The 22,134-nt window shown below is 43.2% G+C and overlaps 1 protein-coding gene across 9 annotated transcripts in view; it reads right to left on the bottom strand.

The window, feature by feature from the left end:
* HIVEP3 (HIVEP zinc finger 3) overlaps positions 1 to 22,134 on the bottom strand; it is a 468,378-nt gene that overhangs the window by 66,702 nt on the left and 379,542 nt on the right. For all 9 annotated transcript variants that reach the window (XM_043532150.1, XM_043532145.1, XM_043532143.1 and 6 more), the window contains one exon: positions 20,096 to 20,241. In XM_043532150.1, coding sequence (XP_043388085.1) covers positions 20,096 to 20,241 — 146 coding nt within the window. The remainder of the gene's footprint in view (positions 1 to 20,095; positions 20,242 to 22,134) is intronic.

The following is a 22,134-nucleotide window of genomic DNA, read 5'->3' as shown; positions in this document are numbered from 1 at the left end:
TTTTCAACAAGCTTTTTGAAAAGCAGAAACCAGAACTGGACACCATATTCCAGTATTGGTCTCACCAATGCCATATACAGAGGTAAAATTACCTCTCTACTCCCCATTAAATACATCCAAGGATCACATTACTCCTTTTTGCCATAGATCACAAAGATCTACTTTGACTCCTAAATCCTTCTCAGAGATGCTGCTTTCCAGGATACAGCCTCCTTCCCCTCCCACTACTAAAGGTTTGGCCTGCATTCCTTTTTCCTAGGTATATAACTTTGCATTTGGTGGTCTTAAAATGCAATTTGCTTGAATGGTCCCAGGTTACCAAGTGATCCAGATCACTCTCTACGACTGTCCTGTCATCATTTACCACTCCAACAAACTTTATGTCATCCACAAATTTTATCAGCAGTGATTTTAGATTTACCTCCATATCATTGATAAAAATATTGAATAGTGTTGGGAGCCCCACTACGCAACATCCCCGTTTGATGAAGGCTCCCCATTGTTCAGTACTTTTTGAGATCTATTAATTGGCTAGTTCTTAATCCATTTATCACATGCTGTGTTGATAATGTATAGTGCTAATTTCTGAATCAGAATGTCATGTAGTACTAAGAAAAGGAGTACTTGTGGCACCTTAGAGACTATATTATATACACAGAGACCATGAAACAATACCTCCTCCCACCCCACTCTCCTGCTGGTAATAGCTTATCTAAAGTGATCATCAGGTTGGGCCATTTCCAGCAGGAGAGTGGGGTGGGAGGAGGTATTGTTTCATGGTCTCTGTGTATATAATGTCTTCTGCAGTTTCCACAGTATGCATCCGATGAAGTGAGCTGTAGCTCACGAAAGCTTATGCTCAAATAAATTGGTTAGTCTCTAAGGTGCCACAAGTCCTCCTTTTCTTTTTGCGAATACAGACTAACACGGCTGTTACTCTGAAACATGTAGCACTAAGTCAAACACCTCACAAAAGTCTAAGTTTATTAGCAGTTTGAATAAAAAATGTAGGAATACGGGTTGTCATCTGTTGAGAAGAATTTCTACAGAAAGCTATGGAAGAGCAGTAAGATGTAGTAAATGAAAACATTTCTCAGAGCCTCCATTTTAAGAATGGGCAACACGCGGAATATTGAAAATAGAAAGTTAATCCGTATCCAGAGTATTTCCCAAAGTTTGAAGTTTAAAAAAATAAATAAAAAATTCAGTAGATTCCTGGCTCTCTCAGTTCTTGCTCCTTCGGGAAGTAATGGAGTTGCCTGTAACTGTTCAGTCAATCTGCTCTTCGCCCTCCTCATTGCAATTAGCACGTTCATGTCCCATGTTCTGCCACTGGAGTACACGAGTGCCTCTACCAGGAAGGGAACTAACCAAAATGTGGAGCATTTTCAAAAGCACTGAAGTGACTTAGGAGCCAAAGTTTCATTGACTTTCTATTGGATTTCGGCTCCTAAGTGCCTAAACCAATTTCTGAAAATGGTACTTAGGCTCCTAAATTACATGTTTGAAAATTTTATCTCAGTCTCCTACTGCCTCAGCAATGCAGGATTGTTCCCCAGAATTTCACATCACATCTCATCACTGGGGCTCTCCAATTTTCTTTAACATTTTACAGATTCTAAAATCAAGTATCAGATTTTGAAAGATTGATTGTTTTTTTAATCATGTTAACATTTGCCAGGAGAACAGATGGGTCATTTCATCTGTAATTTTTCCATTCTTATAAAGACAAAAGGCTAGAGGAAGAGGTCCGACAAAATCCAGTTCACAATTACATTTTCAAAGTCCTCTTTTTCCTATTTACCAGAGAATCTACTGGACTATGGATTGAGTAACAGCCGGTTGGGTCTGGGACTGTCTAGTTGGATGTCAGGTTTCTAACTGATTGCACAGTACTCAGAATCTATTAAAGAGTTCCCATAAATTACTTCTATATAGAACAGGCTGCCAAGGTGTGCAGATGTTAGGAGTTGGCTAATCCTAAATAAACCTGGTAAAGACATTTGCCTTCTAAAATTTTCTGCTGAATTGACTGTAGAGATCATTTCATTGAATCAATAACGTGAAAAGCCTATAATCCCGATGTTTGCCACAAGCCCATGAAGCAGTCTGCAAACATGAAGACCTTGTCATTCCAGACACTTGGCTCCTACTGAATAGACTCAGAATAAGACACAATCTGTCTAGTCTGTGAATCTAGAAATGTAAGAAGACAGCCTGAGTGATCATAGACATACTTAAGTATTTAATAAGGCTTCTTTTACATTTGTAGCTTTGGAAGACCTGACAAGGGAGAATATCCAACTAGTCTATTAGTTTTTATTAAACTGGAAAGAACGTTTATTCTTACAAAGCTGAGGACTTGTACGGAATAGGAAATACATATACACTCGCATGCCCCATTAACTCAGCAATTGTAGGTGTATGTTTGGTTGCCATTACTATGAACACACCATCACTGAGGTCATCTTTGACTCTTCATTCTCCTTTTCCCTTCACATTCAGGCGGTCACTTCTCCTGCCACTTCTTCCTCCATACTATATCAAAACACACACACTTATTTTCTGTTCTTACAGCTAAAATGCTAGTCCAAGGTCTAGTCATCTCCCACCTCAATTATTGCAACCTCTCCCTCCCCAGAATTCCCACATTTCTCTCCTTCATTTCCTGCAAAACATAGCTGCTAAAATGATCTGCCACACCTGATCAGACTTCTTTTCTCTCTGAATCCATCTACTGGCCTCCCTTTATTCACATTAAGTGAGTAAGTAAATCCATTTATCTGTGTTTGAATATTAGTGACATTGTAACAATTTTCTAAAGCCATCATGATCCACTGCTAACTTCAAGCACTCTGCAGCTGATCTTCCAGTGACCTGCTGCACCCCACCCATCCAACTCCTTGCTGGTTGTCCCCTAATATGATGACTCCCCACCTTTCCTTCCAAAATAAATTTCTCCAGGTTTTTTCTGTCTCTACACCGAACGTGACCAACGTACATAAGTCTGTGTTTGTTGGTTTTCAACATCAGGGTCTACTTCTCTTCAATAATATTTCTAATATAAGTATTCATCTTTTTTTCTGTCCAGGAGATATGCAAGAGTGTTCGTCAGCAGCACATTTCAAATGCTTATTTTTTTTCTTATCAGCCACATTAACTTCTCAAAATTCACATCCATAAATCACTATGGAAAATATTAGGCATTTCACCAGTTGCCCTTTGTACATTTCGAGATCTATGCTTTCTTAAGAGAGGCATAGCGGAGTGAGTTATCCCTAGTCATCTTCTGATTCCTTTGGAACAGCCTCCTTGGTTGCATATCTATGATCCCAGATAATTAACAGCTTGTCTGTTAATTGTGATGTCCGCTCGTATCCTGTTTTAGTCACTCTTTTTGTTGCATTCAGGAATAGTCCATAGGACTCACTCCCTGTTCTTACAGATACCAACTTTTGTTGCACTGCATCAATGGTTCCAGAAAAGAGCGTTTCATCAGCAGCATATCTGAGGTCGATGAAGAGGTGTCCATCAATGGAGAGCCTAGCTCCTTCCACTTTGTCAAAACCTTCCAAGGCTTGTCTCAGAACGAATTCTGCATATATGTTAAAGAGGTTTGGGGACAAAATACACTCTTGTTTCATACCCTGCCCAGTGGAAAACCACTCACTGTCACCTACTGCTGTTTACACCATGGTCTGTTGTTGGTGGCAGTGACTTGCAATGAGTTCAATGAGAAGCTTTGGAATCTCCATGTCTACGGGTACTGGAACAATTTTTATAGTGGGGGTGCTGATGATGGAAACCACATATTTGGTGTTTGTTATTACTACTTCAAGCCAGGGGGTGCGGGAGCACCCCCAGCACCTCTGGTTCTAGCACCACTGCCCATGTCTGCCAGTATTCTCCAAAGACACTCATGTCAGATGGTATCAAATGCTTTCCGAGTAGTCAATGAAGCACATGATCAATGGATGAATGTGTACTCTACATTTTTCAGTGCACTACCAATGTACTGTATCAATTATAAGTTTCCTGTGCTCACCTTCAAGGTGCTGTGCAATCATGCTCCACCAACAGCTGGGATCTCAATACTTGTCCTATTCTCCCATAGCTTCCTTTACTCCATTGATAATTGCCTCAAAACAGCCCTTTGTTCTCTCTCGCTCTCTCCTCTCTCTCTGTTCCTTTTACCTTGCAGCCCGACTGGTTCTCTAAGATTAGAACATTCCAGACATTTTCCACTCCTCTTCCAATTCCAATCCCTCCTGAAAACTTACTCCTTCAAGTGTTTCAAGGCCCACAAACACTAATCTGCAACAATAAAAGAAATTCACTATTCTAAGTTAACACCTCTGGGTCTCCTCTTGCCTCATCCATGTCAGTCTTGTAGACTATAAACTCTTCGGGCAGAGCTAGCTTTTATCTTTGTTGCACACAGCACCATGCATACTGTCAGTCCTTAACAAATGATAAATAACAAACACGTGTATACTTAGCAGCATCTTCCATTTTCATGGTGTTGGGAGGAAAAATTTGTGAGGGACCTTTTCTTTTTAAGAGAGAGCATCAATTTTAAGCATTTGTTTGTCTGTTTTTTTTTTAATGCTAATTAGGTACTGTGACAAAGTTCCTGCTCTACCTTGGTGGGTCTTGTGCTTATTGGCGGATTTGCTCGCCTTGGAGCTTCACAGCAGCCCTCAGCTTAGCCGTTTTTCTGAACCCACAGTCCAGGTCAGCTCCTCCTGTGTCTGACCAGGAGTTGGGAAGATTTGGGGGGAACCCGGGCCCGCCCTCTACTACGGGTTCCAGCCCAGGGCCCTGTGGAATGCAGCTGTCTAGAGTGCCTCCTGGGACAGCTGTGCGACAGCTACAACTCCCTGGGTTACTTCCCCATGGCCTCTCCCAACACCTTCTTTATCCTCACCATAGGACTTTCCTCCTGGTATCTGATAATGCTTGTACACCTCAGTCCTCCAACAGTCCGCGTTCTCACTCTCAGCTCCAAGTGCCTCTTGCTCCCAGCTCCTCACACACACACCACAAACTGAAGTGAGCTCCTTTTTAAAACCCAGGTGCCCTGATTAGCCTGCCTTAATTGATTCTAGCAGGTTCTTGATTGGCTGCAGGTGTTCTAATCAGCCTGACTTAATTGTCTGCAGAAGGTTCCTGAGTTACCTTACTCAGGGAAAAGGGACCTACTTAGCCTGGGGCTAATATATCTGCCTTCTATTACTCTCCTATAGCCATCTGGTCTGACCCTGTCACAGTAGAAGCTAAAAAACTAGGTAAAATCTTGGAGATTTTGATATTCCATTTTCTGTATGGTAATTCACTAATTTGTATTAAGGGTCAGTCCATTTAAGTTAAAGACAATTGGGGCATCTTATTGATCACTCTTACTTATACGTTGTGTTCCCACTAATTCACTTTGCATCTACTGCTCCTTTAAAAAAAAAGTATTTTGCAGTCATTTCAACATCAGAAAAAGAGACAGCTGAACTGCACATTTCAGACTATCGCTATCTTGGCTGAGCCCCTTTTGAAGAAAAGCTTATGGAATCTCAATGTGTCTTTCCTGGCAAAATTAGTAAATAAACCTCTACAAGCAGCACAGACATCAGCTGTTCACTTCTCCTGAACTGCTCTGCACCGTACAAAGGACACAATCCAGTTAATTACATCTGCTAAAGTCCCTGAGAGTAGAATGCAACCATCTTCAATGTCCAGGAGAAAACTGAGTCAATGATAAAAAAGCTGGAATTCTGGGCTCACTGCGTGGAGGAAAAGAACACTGAAATTTTCTCAAACATGCATGAATTTCTGACAACGAATGAACTACAGTTGCAGGACAGTGTTAAAGGTGACATCAAGCAATATCTCACTGAACTGGCGAGGCAATTACGTAGTACTTTCCTTCAATAGGAAATGCAAACACTTTCGTAATACTTTCCCTCAATGGGTCCGCTACACTTTCACAAATTTTTCTGCAGTTCCCACACCACAAGATTTGTCAATAAAAGAACAAGAAAATCTCCTGGACATCTCAACTGATGGCAGAATCAAGATTGAGTTCCAACAAAAGTTGAGCATAAGCTTTCGTGAGCTACAGCTCACTTCATCGGATGCATTCAGTCCTGAATTCAGGCTGAATGCATCCGATGAAGTGAGCTGTAGCTCACGAAAGCTTATGCTCAAATAAATTTGTTAGTCTCTAAGGTGCCACAAGTACTCCTTTTCTTTTTGCGAATACAGACTAATCCGGCTGCTACTCTGAAACAAAAGTTGAGTTGGCTGAGTTTTGAATCCAAATGCGAGCAGAGTTTCCTGAACTGTCAGACAGGGCTGTCCAGGTTTTGATGCCGTTTGCTACAACTTACCTGTGTGAAAATAGATTTTCATATCTCACTGGAATGTAATCGAAGTATCATCAGCACCTTTGTACAGAAAACAACTTATGACTCAAAACCATCACCTATCATTCCAAACGTTATGTGCCTGTGCACGAACAAACAACCTCACTGTCACATTAATGGTGAGTAGTACTATTAAGTCATTGTTTAAGTTGGTCAAAAGTAAGTGTACATTAAAACTAAAACCGTAAATGAGATGTATTATTATTATTGTAGTATTGTATTATTGTGTGTATGTGTACTATAATTTGTACATTTTGTACAATGCTTGGGCATTAAAAGGATTAAAATATAAAACCTGTATTCTGGTAGGGGTACACTGGTAGATCTGGAAGGGGGTACATAGTAAGAAAAGTTGGGGAACCTTTGAACTAGATCATGATGGTCCCTTCTGGCCTTTAAGTCTATGAGTCTATTTAGCCAGCCAGCACTCCTCACTGTGGTATCTGAGATTTCTGCTGTGAGCCTTTTCCTCCTAAGTCCAGAGGCCCTGGCATGTTTGGGTCTCCAAGTAAGCTCCCCAGCCCTTCAGGCTAGCATTGGTTGTGAGGGTTAAAGTATATGGAAGGCAGCTTGGGATGCCTTTGCAGACATTGTAATGGATTGACCACCATTGTAAGAAGTTGAACATCTGTGCTGGAACCCGTACTTGGTCTTTCATGTGTATCAGGACGTGGTCCCAAACCTTTAGTATGAAAGCTTGAAGGCTTCTGCTGTGTGATTGTGCCATGGAGTCATCCCTACGCATGACACCAGGACTCCTAGCAGTTGGAGGCATAGTCCTATGGTAGACCTCCAGAAAATAAATTCCTGGATGGCACCAGAGAATTCTTCTTGGCATTGATGATGAAGCCATGTGCCTGAGGAAATTTAACATCTGAGACATGGCCCTGTGTGCAGCTGATCAAAATGGAGCTCTGAACAGGATGTCATCCAGGAAGGGACACAGGTAAATTCCCTGCTACCTCCGTCTGATTATCATTGTCAACATCTTTGGAAAAACCCTCGGGCCCGAGGACAGGTTGAACATGAGTATTCAGTACTGATAACATTTCCTGCTGGAGGCGAACCTCAGAAGTCTCCGACAGCACAGTCTGATGGGGATAGGGAGATATGCGTCTGCTACATCTACTGAAGTCAAGAAGTTCCCCGAGGACAGCAATGACATTGTAGAAGTCAGGGTGTCTATCCAAAACCTCATTTTCATATTCTACTGAGCCTTTTGAAGTTAAGAATGGCTCTGATACCCGCTGTGTACTTCTGTACTATGAAGATGGAGTAGAACCCGGAGAACAAGGTCAGCTCCCAGACTACTGCACTGGGTGGCACAGCATGGGAAGGAGGTGACCAGTCCTCTGTGGAGAAAGAAGTGGTTCGGGACTATTTAGAAAAGCTGGACGAGCACAAGTCCATGGGGCCAGATGCGCTGCATCCGAGAGTGCTAAAGAAGTTGGCAGATGTGATTGCAGAGCCATTGGACATTATCTTTGAAAACTCATGGCGATTGGGGGAGGTCCCGGACAACTGGAAAAAGGCTAATGTAGTGCCCATCTTTAAAAAAGGGAAGGAGGAGGATCCTGGGAACTACAGGCCAGTCAGCCTCACCTCAGTCCCTGGAAAAATCATGGAGCAGGTCCTCAAGGAATCAATTCTGAAGCACTTAGAGGAGAGGAAAGTGATCAGGAACAGTCAGCATGAATTCACCAAGGGCAAGTCATGCCTGACTAATCTAACTGCCTTCTATGACAAGATAACTGGCTCTGTGGATGAGCGGAAAGCAGAGGACGTGTTTTTCCTTGACTTTAGCAAAGCTTTTGACACAGTCTCCTACAGTATTCTTGCCAGCAAGTTAAAGACATATGGGCTGGATGAATGGACGATAAGGTGGATAGAAAGCTGGCTAGATCGTTGGGCTCAACGGGTAGTGATCAATGGCTCCATGTCTAGTTGGCAGCCAGTATCAAGTGGAGTGCCCCAAAGGTCGGTCCTGGGGCCAGTTTTGTTCAATATCTTCATAAATGATCTGGAGGATGGTGTGGATTGCACCCTCAGCAAGTTTGCAGATGACACTAAACTGGGAGGAGTGGTAGATATGCTGGAGGGTAGGCATAGGATACAGAGGGCCCTAGACAAATTGGAGGATTGGGCCAAAAGAAATCTGATGAGGTTCAACAAGGACAAGTGCAGAGTCCTGCACTTAGGATAGAAGAATCCAATGCACTCCTACAGACTAGGGACCGAATGGCTAGGCAGCAGTTCTGCAGAAAAGGACCTAGGGGTTACAGTGGACGAGAAGCTGGATATGAGTCAACAGTGTGCCCTTGTTGCCAAGGAGGTAACGGCATTTTGGGCTGTATAAGTAGGGGCATTGCCAGCAGATCGAGGGACGTGATCGGTCCCCTCTATTTGACATTGATGAGGCCTCATCTGGAGTACTGTGTCCAGTTTTGGGCCCCACACTACAAGAAGGATGTGAAAAAATTGGAAAGCGTCCAGCAGAGGGCAACAAAAATGATTAGGGGACTGGAACACACGATTTATGAGGAGAGGCTGAAGGAACTGGGATTGTTTAGTCTGCAGAAGAGAAGAATGAGGGGAGATTTGATAGCTGCTTTCAACTACATGAAAGGGGGTTCCAAAGAGGATGGCTCTAGACTGTTCTCAATGGTAGCAGATGACAGAACAAGGAATAATGGTCTCAAGTTGCAGTGGGGGAGGTTTAGGTTGGATATTAGGAAAAACTTTTTCACTAGGAGCGTGGTGAAGCACTGGAAGGCATTATCTAGGGAGGTGGTGGAATCTCCTTCCTTTGAGGTTTTTAAAGTCTGGAATCGCATCTGCCTTGGTGGGTAGGGGACCCCACGTGCCTGTCTGACTCAGAGCCCCAAGAGCTAGCAGAGTTAAAGATGGAAGCTGGGTGCAGGCTGGGCACAACTTGCCATCTGCCGAACCTGGGAAGGCTGCCTCACACATACAGCAGCACTTGGATTTGACCCGGTGCTTTCTTGGCTGCTCTGCCAAGGCTGTAAGGGGCAGAGGAGCCGGTAGGGAGATGCTGCAGCAGGCTCAGGCAGGGATAAACCCCCATAGGGTTAACCATCTCAGGGGGCAGGAGGAATGCTGAGGAGGGAGAACACTGCTCCTCACTGCCAAGAACACTGGGCAGAAAAGTTAAAATAGGAGGAGGAAGGGCAGGAGCAAAGGAAGCCACCACTGTCTGCTGCTATGGAGGCACAATCTGTCAGCAAGCAGGTGCTGAGACACAAAAACTGATCCGCCTCCGTGAGCTTCAGGGAGAGGCGAGCAGCTCAGGCATCCAGAACTGTGGCGGGAGACGCTGGGGTGCAGAAAGTCATCATCTCTCCTTGTCGTTCTGATCATGTCACTCCCCTCTTTGAATCCTTCCACTGGTTCCACATCTTCTATTGCTTCGGATTTAACTATGCCTTTCTATTTACCCAGACTCACCTCACTTCACATTACGCCCTGATGCTCTGCCAATATGCCCACTCAACTGCCCGGTTGGCAGCTCCTCACACAAACACTTGCATGCCTACTTTCATGCTGACCCCGCAGGCCTGGTGTGACCTTTGTGCAAGGCCTCTCTCTTCTCCATTTTGGGGCCTCCTTTGAAGACCCTCTCTGCCATGCTGCTTATAGTGAACTGAGCTGACCCGTACATTACATGAGAAGAAAGGAAAGAAGTATGTTGTTGTCCTACTCTCCCTCATCTCTGTCTCCTTGGCGATCTCTCTGTCTTCATCTGTGAGCACATGGGGAGGGTCTGCCCCTTCTTATCCATGTGGACTGCACTAGTATCCTAGGGGGTGTTACCATAATCACACAATGAGTAACTGGAACAACATATGCACACATTTTATTTGGATTGTTTTAATTAATTTAATTAACTTAGCGCTGGAGACAGGTGACTGACAGCTCCAGAGCCCAAGCCCTCTCTTCATCCCCTGATCGGGAACAGCAGAGCTGTTAGCAATGCAGCTTACTGGCTCCATCCATCCACAGTACCTGAACAATGACCTGGGGGCTCCCCCTCTGGCTCAATACTCATGGCCAGTTCAGTCTTTTATTTCCCCTAATTTTAACCCAAAGCTCACTTTTATGGGGCCTCTAAAAGGCAAAATCTCATGAGGAGCTGAGTGTAACCCTCCATGGACTGCCCTTTTTAGACAGACTACTGCTTAGCCTCCTATGCCACCACCAGGAAATTCCCAGAAGCAGCCAGTATAGACTGCTGAAGTGACTGGGTCAGAGTCACCGCTCAGGAGGAGAGAAATCGCTGCAGAGAAGGTGAGCTTCTCTCACCAGGTTGGGCAGGAAGCAGTACATAATATTTCTCAATAGATGCCTGTGGAAAATTAACAGTGAGCTGCACTTTGAAGTTTTTGCCAGAGAGGATGTGGCAGGCAGGCAGACTGACTGTACAACGGAGACATTGTTACTGCGTTAAAAAAAATAATAATAATCAGACAATAACCCAGTCTAAATTCTTCTGCATTTGTCTAATTTCCTGGGGAAACAGGAATACACAGCAGAGTGAATCCAATTTGACAAGTTAAGTGAGTGGATATTCAGAGCAGAAAAGAGGGGGAAAACACTAACAGTCTTCATCAAAGAACATTAAGCCCTTTCAAAGACATTAAAGAATGAAGCTTCACAATCCCTGTCTGACGTAGGTAAGCATTATCACCCTCATTTTACAGACAAGGAAATTGAAGTTCAGAGGGGAAAGTGACTTCCCAAGGTCACAGTGTGTCTTGGGCAGAATCCAAGATTCCCAATTCCTAGTTATCTGTTCTAACCACTAGAGTGCACTGTCTCTAGAATATGCATGTGCAGGAACTGCTCAGTGAAAACACAGGTGGTATTGAAGGAAAGCCTGCCTTGGCACTGTCAGCCACCAGCACATGAGGACATTATTCAGTCTCAGCCCCGGAGGAGAAGATGGAGGAAGTGTCAGGTATCACAGCACTCAAATCATGAATGACACTCCTGTGTATGTGTGTACGCATGCACACATGTGTACTTGGGCATCCACCTGCTTTGATGATAAGAAGCCTACTGAAAACTGTAAATTCCCAGCTGTTTATAACGGCATCCACTCACAGAATGACTGGGCATGTCACTAATGCAAGGAAAATGCAGACTTCATTCCAGCTCCGAGCTCTGACAGAAAATTATAGCACTTCAGAGTATGGAAACACGCAATGAATTTACTGCCATCAGATATTAATAACCTATTTTAAAAGCTAATAACCTGAGGTTACTTCTTACAGAAGCACTCGTGGCATGCAGACACCATCTGTTGAGTGGCAGGTTTGGTACGCAGCATTGTGTTCCAGCTAGAGCTATCCCACGCTCTTACTGGAAAGGGAAACCGTTAGCTCTCCAAGACAAAGTAATTCTCATCTGACAAATCCAGCCAGCTATTTACAACAAACAGACATACACTGAGATGTGCAGAGCTGGTTTCCAAACATGTCACAGCTCTTCTCTTATTTCTCTGTATCCGTCCTCCCTTCTGGATCTCTCATCTTCCTTTTCCTCTTGCACTTTACTTCCTGCCTTCTACCAGGCTGACTCCTATTCCTAGAAGAGTCTTCCTGAATTCATCCACCAAGCGCCTTCTCTCACCACCATGCAAATCTACCTCTTGCAACAATCCTGCCTCCATTCTTCTCAGCATTAGTAACTCAGACTCTCCCCTCGCCAGAACCACTGCTCAGTGTCTTGTCTTGTCTGGACTGGAAGCTCTTTGAGCAGAGAACATGCCTTGCTTATATTCTGTAAAGCATAGTGTAAATTTATGGTGCTCAGAAGAGGCCTTATCATTTCTGAATGTGTCTGAGCAAGAATGTTTTGTCTCCTACCACGAAATGTAGCACGCAGCTCTTCACCCTCCATCCCACCATTACTCATCGGGGCGGGTCTGGGCACTATGAGTCTTGAGAATACACCCAAACGTCAGCTCATTGGTTAAAGCGGGGGGATGGGAGAATTCTTGCGACAGAGAAGTGGAGGCTGTGCTACGGCTCTTGCAGAGGTTCCGACACTTTGGACTGATCTAATTTTTTGAAACTAGGAATAAAACCAAAACCCAACACCCTCCCCCCCCCAAAAACCACTTACCCGTAACGGCTGGGGGCTTTCACATCTGCCATGGGTGTTTTGAGGCACTTCCCCAGTGGAGCCCAGTAGGGATTGTGCAACGATGTCCCCTACATAGGTTTGAAACTCTCACCCCTTGTGGCTCCAAAGATCAAAGTGCCCCCGCTCCCCACATTTTAAAGTAAATGCTCAAGAGACAGACATTTTCCAGATTTCAGAGACTTGGGTCCAAGTCCTGCCCCACCACATTTTCCCTTTTCTTTCCTTAAGGGGCAAGCGCACCACAGGCTTCTGGTTTCAACCAAGCAGGGTTCATATCTGTGTACCAGCTGTCTCACATGCCACCCTGAAACACCTGGGGCCTGGTTTTCACAGGTGCTATGTTTCCACAGTTTCAAAGCTGTGCAGCTCTGCATCTCTGAAAATCAGGGGTCCAGCCCTCAACAACTGGAGGCACCCCAAATTAATGACACTGATCATTTTGGCCTAATTGGAAAGCTACCATGATGCTCTGTTGAGCTCTCTGGTCGCAGGAACCGCTCCCTTCCCTTGTGAAGGGCCCCACATTAGTGAGAGTTAGGGAAGCCACTTCATTTAATCTTTGAAAAGCAAAATATTACAATAGGAATTCCTCAAGCTGTAATTGCAGAGAATGTATGCACGACAAACACATTAACATTTAACACTATAAGCGCTTCAGAGACGTGCAGAACCTCACCACAAAGCTGTGCGGAGAAGTGGTGTGTATGAGAGACTGAGCAGGTTTGCAGAGGAAGGAATGAGAATTAGCAACATTCTCTCTCATGCAGATATTAATCCCCCCCGCCGCAATAAAATTTCTCTGTCTTATGCTGACTTCAGCCACGTCAGAGTCCTCCTTAGCTGATACATGGCTCATTATGTGCTCAAGCCTATGTCTCTGGGAAAAATTACTTTAAAAATAAAACAGGTGAATTCCTTGAGCTCACCTAAGTAGCAAAGGAAACCTAGTGAATTGGGTTCCGTTTGGAGTTGCAGATTGCGAAACTTTGTGTGTTTAAAGAAGAGAGTTTCTCTGGGGTAGTGAAACATTTGCACTGTTGTGCCAGGGATTTTCCATGAGGAGTGTCAGCCAGTGTCTGGAACTGCAGCTTCCGCAGCCTGTCATAGAAAGGGGATGAGATCACCAAGGAGAAGCCAACCACAGATTCCAGGTTGTCCACCAAGGTGAGAAATCACAGGGGAAAAAGCAGTTGAAGGCAGCTAACATGCTCCAAAAAAGATTTTTTTAAAATGTATCCATTAATTAGTAGTGATGTTGAAGTCTGAGAAAACAGCCCCAAGGCTCTACATTTCCCCTAGACCAAAGGTTCTCAAACTGTGGTCTGTGGACCCCCGGTAGTCTGCAAGCTCCATTCAGGTGATCCGCGGATAGTTCCCTCTAAGGTGTGGGCCTGGGCGGCCGCACACACGAGAACTAAGGGCCACCCCCCAGTTAGTGGAGCCGTGCAGGCATGGCTCCACTAATTAGGTGCCTGGACCCTGGAGAAGACGCACATGTAAGGTGAGGTGGTGACCTTGGGGGGAATAGGAGGTAGGTGGGAGGGGGCAGTGGGGTGAGAAGAGGGGGTGGGGGAATTTGGGATGTGCAGGGCTGCGGCAGCCAGAGAAAGAGGCGACTTTCCCCAGCTCCAGGGCTGCGGCTGCCGGGGAGAGACCCCCCCTCCTTCCCAGCCCCGGCTCTGTGGCTGCTGTGGCAAGAAAGAGAGCCCCCTCCTTCCCAGCCTCAGCTTGTGGGCTGCCGCAGCGGGGAAGAGAGGGCACATCCATCGCATTCGAATGGTAAGACTACTGATATTAAAATATGAGTTGTGTGCTTTTATTTGTAGAACAAAAAACCATTAATTATTAAGTTTTTTTTTATATAGTGCTTTTATCCAAAGTGCTTTACAATAGTTAGCTAATGGTACAAACAACATTTGGAAAGATCAGTAAGTGATCCGCTGAGACCCTCAGCAATTTTCAAGTGGTCCACAAAAAATAAAGTTTGAGAACCACTGCCCTAGACTGAAGGAAAACTTTCTCTGACCAAGCAGGCTGGGTTACGCAGATGTGTGAACCACTTTAATTACAATCCCATCTACAAGTTTCCAGCATGGGGTCTAGAAAACAGCACTGCAAGGCAGAGTATCTTGCAGTTCAACCCTGGGAATTTCTGGGGAGCAACAAGTTTGAATCTCATCTAGTCCTCTAATGATTTGCATTGTACTAGAAAGACAAGGCAGTGGGTTTTGAATTCTTTCAATTAGATATTTAATCTGTTCAAGGGAGTGGGATGGTGTTTTTAGATTGAAATCATAACCTTGATTCAAAGGACTTTAGGGTTGATGACACTACAGCCATCAGTGGTGAAGTTTTACTAAAGAGGCTGGATGAAGGAATTAGAACAAGAAGAAGAGTGATCCTAGCAAGGGCCTGAATGCTGCTCTGACTCCCCCCAAATCAACCACAACAAGTCTCTAATGCAAAATGAACCCAGACAACATTGCCCTTACAACCAAAGCTGTGCAAAAATGAAATGTGATGAGGGTGATTCTTCTTTCACTCATACCAGTGTAAATCAGAAGCAATTCATCTGAAGTCAATGAAATTACACTGGTGTAAAACCAGAGTAAATGAGACTAGAATCTGGTTAAACTGGTGGAGTTACACACATGTGCTGGTGTAAATCTGGAGTAACTACAGTGGAGTTTTACTGTTTTAAAAGAGGCGTGAATGAGAGGAGAATTCAGCCCATGATCTTCTCCTACAAAGAAAAATAAAGTTTTACCATTAACAACAACAGACGAGCCAGCCCATTTGTGTCTGCTTTCTGGAGAATGCACTTCTGCCTTCCCCTTTTATAAAGTACCAGTTGTACGCGATAGTCTTGTAGAAGCATAAGTGAAAGCTATCAGTGACTAACCAGCTTAGATCTGAGCATTATCTTCCCACTGCAATCAACTGGTGCAATGAACAAATAGATGCAATATTGTGAAAGCGCAGAGGGGTTGGCCATGAAACAGTAGAACATATATTGACTGTAACTACTCCCCAGAATATTAGATTTCATCTTGGAAACACTAATGCATAGTAAGCAGGCCAGGTTTCTCCTACCATGACAGACTCCCCTCTTTCAAACCTAGTCAATATCAATGTACAATTTCATGATATAAGATTTCAAAATGGGGACAACACCTGTGAAATACTGAAGTGTATTGATGAAGATGATACAGAATCACTGAGGAATCATGACACTGCTCCCAAACTAGCACTGATCCACTAGACCTTTAAAGATCATTTTCATTGTTCCAAATCACTTCAATGTCCCTCAGTCAAACACCATGCGGGTGTTTTTATTATCTCTGCAAGAAGTATCAGCTGTGGCATGGCCTTTTCATGCAATGGCCACTTGAGAGACACTGTATTAAGAGAGCTAAATACACACAGTGGCAATCTCTGAGCTCAGAAAAATGAATGACACCAGTTGTTGTACAGTAAGGCCCTTCATAGGATAGGTTTGTGTATGCTGGGTGAAAGTTTGGTGCAATTGCAGATTCATGGCTGTATATAAATTCTTAAAAAGAATGAGGAGTACTCGTGACTCCTCGTTCTTTTTGCTGATACAGACTAACACGGCTACCACTCTGAAACCTATAAATTCTTAAGAATTTTCAGCATTAAGAGTGAAATCCAGCAGCTGAAACTACTGGCCAAATGGGTTTCAGTTTTGGGGTTTGTTCTCTGAAGTGGAATTAGTTCTGGTTTGAAAGTTCTGATTGACAGCTCTGGGGACAAGTCCTTTGTTCAGCTCCAGGTAAAGTACAGACAGAACCAGACAAGTTTCACTCATACTCCCAAATAGACCTGAACCCTGACATGGTGAAAAGCATAGGCTGAGATTTCAAAGGAGCCTAAGGAAGTTAGATGCCTAAATCCCAGTAAAATTCAATGGAAGTTGGGCGCTTTGCTCCCTTAGGTTCATTTAAAAATCACTATCATAGCCCAGACTCTGTGGCTCACTTAGTTCTTATCTTGTCTTCTGAGGCAGCCAACAGGGGTCCAGTTAATGGCCTTGTGGTGATCTGAAGAGCTACTTATTAAGGGATGGGCCCGAGACCCAAAACATTTCACACAGTCCACTTTTTGGTCACCACCATGCTGCTGTGATCCAGAGGGGAACATTTCTGTCCCTTAACTTTGGATTTTGAATACAGTCATGAATGAAACCTTCAGGGCAATGTTCGGCATCAACAAAACTTGGGTTCTGAACCAGAACTTCTCTGAAGTTCAAGAGCATTTGGATCTGGAGCTCCAGTTTGGGACCATCTCTGTTAAAAAGTCCCCTGGAGGTAAAATGCAACAAAACCAGCCATCAGCCTCTCAGAACTGCCAGAGAGACATTGTAAAGTATGGCTACAACACTACATGTTTTAAAGTGAGTGACATTGGGGCAAGTCGGACTGTCAAACGTGGGGTCTGTAGACTCTCACAGATTCACTGTAAGGTTTGTTTAGTTCATCACTCTTGTACTTTAAGATTGGCTAATGGGTGAATGGAAATCTTGAGGTATAGCTCTTATTCCCCTGTTCACTAGCCAAGCAATAAGATTCTAGTTAGCAGGCTGGGCGGCAGCTGGGAGGCAGCATTGTAAATGATGTAGTCGTGGGAAGAAGCTGAATGGTGAAGCCAAAGAGTAATAGCAGTATGGAGGGAGGGGAGTGCTGACAGCAGCAGTGAGAATGAGAGAGGAGTCTGAAGAAAGAAAGAGCCGGAGAGAGACAAAGAGGGAGCTGGAGTGAGAGAGATGCAACAAGCTCAGCTTTTGTGGGAGCAGCATCTTGAATTGCTTTGCAGTGACTCTCTCTGGTTGACCCACAAGAAGCATTAAAAAGCTCCCAAAAGATCTGCGACCAACCATGGTTGGTTAGTAGGATGGGTCTGGCCAATACTATAGGACCAGGGTGAGGCAAAGAGACGAAGGGGAAAATAAGGGAAAGAGGGTATTGTCCCTTTGAAAAAAACACAGTGAGATAACTTCTTTGGGGGAGTGAGTAACCAAATTCTGAAAAATAATCCCAGCAGACTGAGTGTGAAACCACTTATATAGTACTGAAGTCCCTGTGGAACCCTCTGAAGGCTGGTCACTTCACTGGTAGAAAGTGTCCTGAGAAGAGTCACTTTGTCAAGCAAGAATGTAAAGTGTGTTAGGGGCTAATTCGTTCCATATCAACAGCTGCATTGGTATGATAAGACATTGAATCACTGAGTGTTCCCATAGTATCTCCGGTGAACCACTTTCCCCGTGCTGACAATCAGAGCTCTGAGCGGAGCCTTTATTCTATAATTTGGAGGTAATATTTTAGCACCCATTTCTGATGTGCTGCATCAGTGATTATGCTTGGGAGTAAGCAGCTGTCATCTTCTCTTCTATATACAGAAGTATGGCTTTTTTGGGTCAATTGTACTGCTGTTTTGAAATAAAATGTAAGGTTATTTCAGGATGAGTAATACATTCATTGATGTTATGTTACACAGAGCACATTAAAAAGAGTTACTTTGTTTTGTTTTTTAAAGAATGTAAAGTTTTAAAAAATGTGGTTACGAGACTGGATTTCGCTCAGTATTGGGGAACATAGGTCTTTCAATTAAGCCCTGAGTGGGACACCTACAGTTCATTTCCCTACTGTTTAGAGCAGAATTCTCTTAAAATGGGTCACTCTGGGAGAGAGACTCCTGTGCTGATCTGTGTAAAGTAGGATGAATTTCAGCCACATCAGATTGTCCTTCTGCTTGATCACAGATGACAAGGTATCTAACTACCAGAATATAAGTTTCCCTTTGAGATTCCTAGTTCCAAGAGGAACCAGTAATGGAGGTGCTTCATGTGTTTAAAGACAATAAAATTCAAGATCATTTGTCCATGCGAAATTCATTCGCTACACAGAAGTAACACCACCATGCCTAAACAAGAGTATTTGCACAGTGTCTTCCACGTGTGGCTTTGCTCCCGTCCCCTAGCCTGCCTTCTAAATCCTGGGAACTCACTTATTCTGAAGGGTGCTAATAATAAACACTGAGTTGCTAGCCACAGAGTTCAAGATGAGATGTTATTATTTGTTTGCTCTTCTATACTTCTCTGCATGGATCTACCTCTCAATGCCATTGCCTACATCTATGCAAGTTGAGTTGACTTGTAAATTTGATGGCATACATTTAAGCAAGAGAGGGATTGCTTGAACTGAACCTAATGGTAGACTTTCATTAAGCCCTCTTTTGGTTTACATATTTTGATCCACACCCCTGACACAACAAAGTCTTTTCCAACCAGACAAAACCAAGAGGACTCACCATCTCCCAGCAGGACTGCCCTATCCTGCTACAAGCTTCTGAAGGTTTTTTTCCCCTTTGAAATACATAGGACGTAGGATTCTTAATTGTATCCCGTTGATGTATTACTTGTTAACTGATTTTTATTTTTCAAAACATAATCAGAAATATTAAGCGAGTGCAAGAGAGTGTAATGAATTACCATGAAGTAAGAACAGATTATAGAGCAAATTTAGAGCTTTTGGTTGGAACTACGTTGGTAGCTAAATCAGAGAGTTGGGAGGGAGCCCAAACAAGCATATATAAAGCAATCCTACTGTTGAGCATTTGACTTGTGTAAAAACAATTGGTCAATTGGCCAGTCAAATATTACGAAATAATGTAAAAAATGGTCAAATATTTTAAAGCATTAATTTATTAGTACAGTAAGAACAGTAACAAAAAAGAGCAAGACATTATGGTCGGCAGTAGACTTAGCATTGGATTCTTATGCCTAATTACAAAAAAATAAGTTACTTAACCAAGGTACTTTAACTCAGAAAAATACAAAACAATGAAGTTCTAAAAAAATTAAAGAATGACACCATCCAAAAGGTAGGCTGCTGCCTATATCAGGACATTCTTGGAATATTTGACAATATTTCATGATGGCCAAATAAATAAGTGGTCAACTGACATTATTTGACTAGTCAATTGACCAGTTTGCTAAGCCTATGCAATCTATCCTTTCAACTCCCCAGCAAAAAAGCCCCAGCATCAGAAAAGATCATTCCAATTCCTTCATCATACAGGTAAAACAACTAACAAGAACTTTATTTTGATCTGAAGACTCTGAAAAGAACTAGGAAATATGGTGTCATCTCCACTGCAATCCATCATCTCCTCCAACAGAGACAGCTGCAGGAAATATCTGCACTCTTCAGCTGTCTCAACTGAACCACCTGCAGAGCAGTGCTAATGAAGTGCTTGCTAACTTGAAGACCAACTCAGGAAAGAAACTGAATCCAGCCTGAATTATATATAAATCTCATGGGTGTTTGGTTTAAGGTGGCTGTAGAAAAATAAAAGGGAACTGCTCATGTCGATCTATACCTGGCCATCCCCTGCTGATATCCACCAGACACCTTTACTGACTTGACTTTGTTTTTACTGATAGCTCTTATGCAACAAGCTGTAATAAAAGTCTGAAAACAAAATGAGATGCTTACCCGCCTTCAAAGATCTTGATCCTGGCTGGCTCCCCTCTTTTGGAAATGGGAGCCTCTTCTTCTGATTTGCCTCTTTTATCCTCTTCCTTCTCAGCTCTAGTTAAATCTTTTCGACCTTCATTGGAAAGGAGTGAAGGCAAATGAACCTATCTCCCCAAAAGAGCAAAACAATCATTTGTTACATTTCAAATGGCTCTAACAAACACACAGACCATATACACTGGGTTCCCTCAGATAGAGAAGTTTCAGAGTAGCAGCCGTGTTAGTCTGTAGAGAAGACAACCTACCACATGTGGTGCTGACTATGATGATTGTACCTAGTATCTATGACTTACATTTTCAAATATGCTCTCAAATTCTGGATCTTGTCCTCTGTTTGATATGTCTTATTTAGACTGAACTTTTAAGGGTGGGGAATGTGTTAAAGTACCATGTAAATTTACAACAATTTACATATTTTATTATAAAAACAATAAGTATTAACAAATATTTAAGAATTACATCCCTCTTGTAAGGTGGGTCTATACAGTTATCTTCATTTCACAAATCTGAAAACTGAGGCATAGACAGGTGAAGTGTCTTGTCCAGGGTCACTCAGTGAGTCAGTGGCAGTCGGGAATAGAAACCAGGAGACTTCTAAACTTTGTATGAACCGATGGTTACTGAAAGCTCATGGGTGACTTCCTTTCAAGAAGAACAAAGCTAGCCAAGGGCTCGGCACCCCCACCGCCACAAATATAATGCCAACAAAAACTGTTTCTCCTTCTCCCCCGAGAGATTCTAAAAGTGAAGTTTTCTCTTCTTCCCACTGCTAAGCATGAGGCCCTTTGCTTTGTCATACACCCAAGCATAAAGACAGTCACACAGTGACATGCCATTTAGCGGGACTGTAAATCCTTATGTTTACCCCATGCAGATTTAAACCTTAGTTCTGTGCTATGTGACTCAATCTGCTCTAAGAAGAGCAAGACTCTGCATCTGGACCTCGTTATGCTACTTCAAGGAGCTCTGCGTGACATTACATTTTGGTGACATGACAAAGTTATGAGTTAACAAAACATTTTCTTTCACATTATCCACAAAGGTTTGAAAGTGCAAGGCAAGTTAGCTTTCACCTGAACTACATTTACTCTGTGTACAGAGCAGCACAGAGTGACTTCATTTTGTGGATATTGCCATTGCATGCTCAATGTATCATCCATAGCATTAAACTGTGTCCCAGATGACCAATAGTTTACTTCTTGGGGGAAGGTTGGGGGTGGCTTGTGAGAAGTTTCACTATGGTATGTTATTGCAAACTACCATCGGATTACTAGACAGAGGAAGGAAGATCTACCACAGAGAAGTGATATGACACTTGGCAAATCACTTAGGCCAAAGTTTACAAAATTGTCCACTAATTTTGTGAGTCCAACTTGAGACACTCAGCCTACATCTACACAGCAAAAAAATCCCCACAGCACTGAGTTTCAGAGCCTCGGTCAACAGACTTGGGCTCCTAGGGCCCATGCTGTGGGGCTAAAAATAGCAATGTACATATTCGGGCTTGGGCTGGTGCCTTGGTTCTGAAAGCCGAGGGTCTCAGAGCCTGGGATCCAGCCCAAGCCCAAATGTCTACATTACTATTTTCAGCCCAAGAGCATGGGCTGTAGGAGCCCAAGTCAGTTAACCCATGCTCTGGGACTCACAGCTGTGGGGATTTTTTTGCTGTGTAGACGTACACTTAGGGTGCTGAGAACCTAATGAAGTCAGTGGGAACACAGATGATCAGCACCTTTGAAAATCAAACTTTAGATGTCATGATTTGAACATCCAAAGTTAATGAAACTTTTCTGCAAGTTTTCACCTTAACTTTTTCTATGTCCCAGTTTCACCATTTGTAAAAGAACAGTAATAATAAATGCCATCACAAATGTAGCATTAGGCTTAATATATCAATGTTTTTGAAAGGGCAAGATATAAATGGACAGATGGAAGGCCCTAGACAGATGTAAAATAAATTATACAGTTGCTATTTTACTATTATTGCATATCATTCA

The sequence above is a fragment of the Chelonia mydas genome, chromosome 19 (genome assembly GCF_015237465.2).
Source record: "Chelonia mydas isolate rCheMyd1 chromosome 19, rCheMyd1.pri.v2, whole genome shotgun sequence".
NCBI lineage: Eukaryota > Metazoa > Chordata > Testudines > Cheloniidae > Chelonia > Chelonia mydas.
The sequence above is the reverse complement of the archived record's forward strand: the minus strand, read 5'-3'. Positions and strand labels throughout refer to the sequence as shown.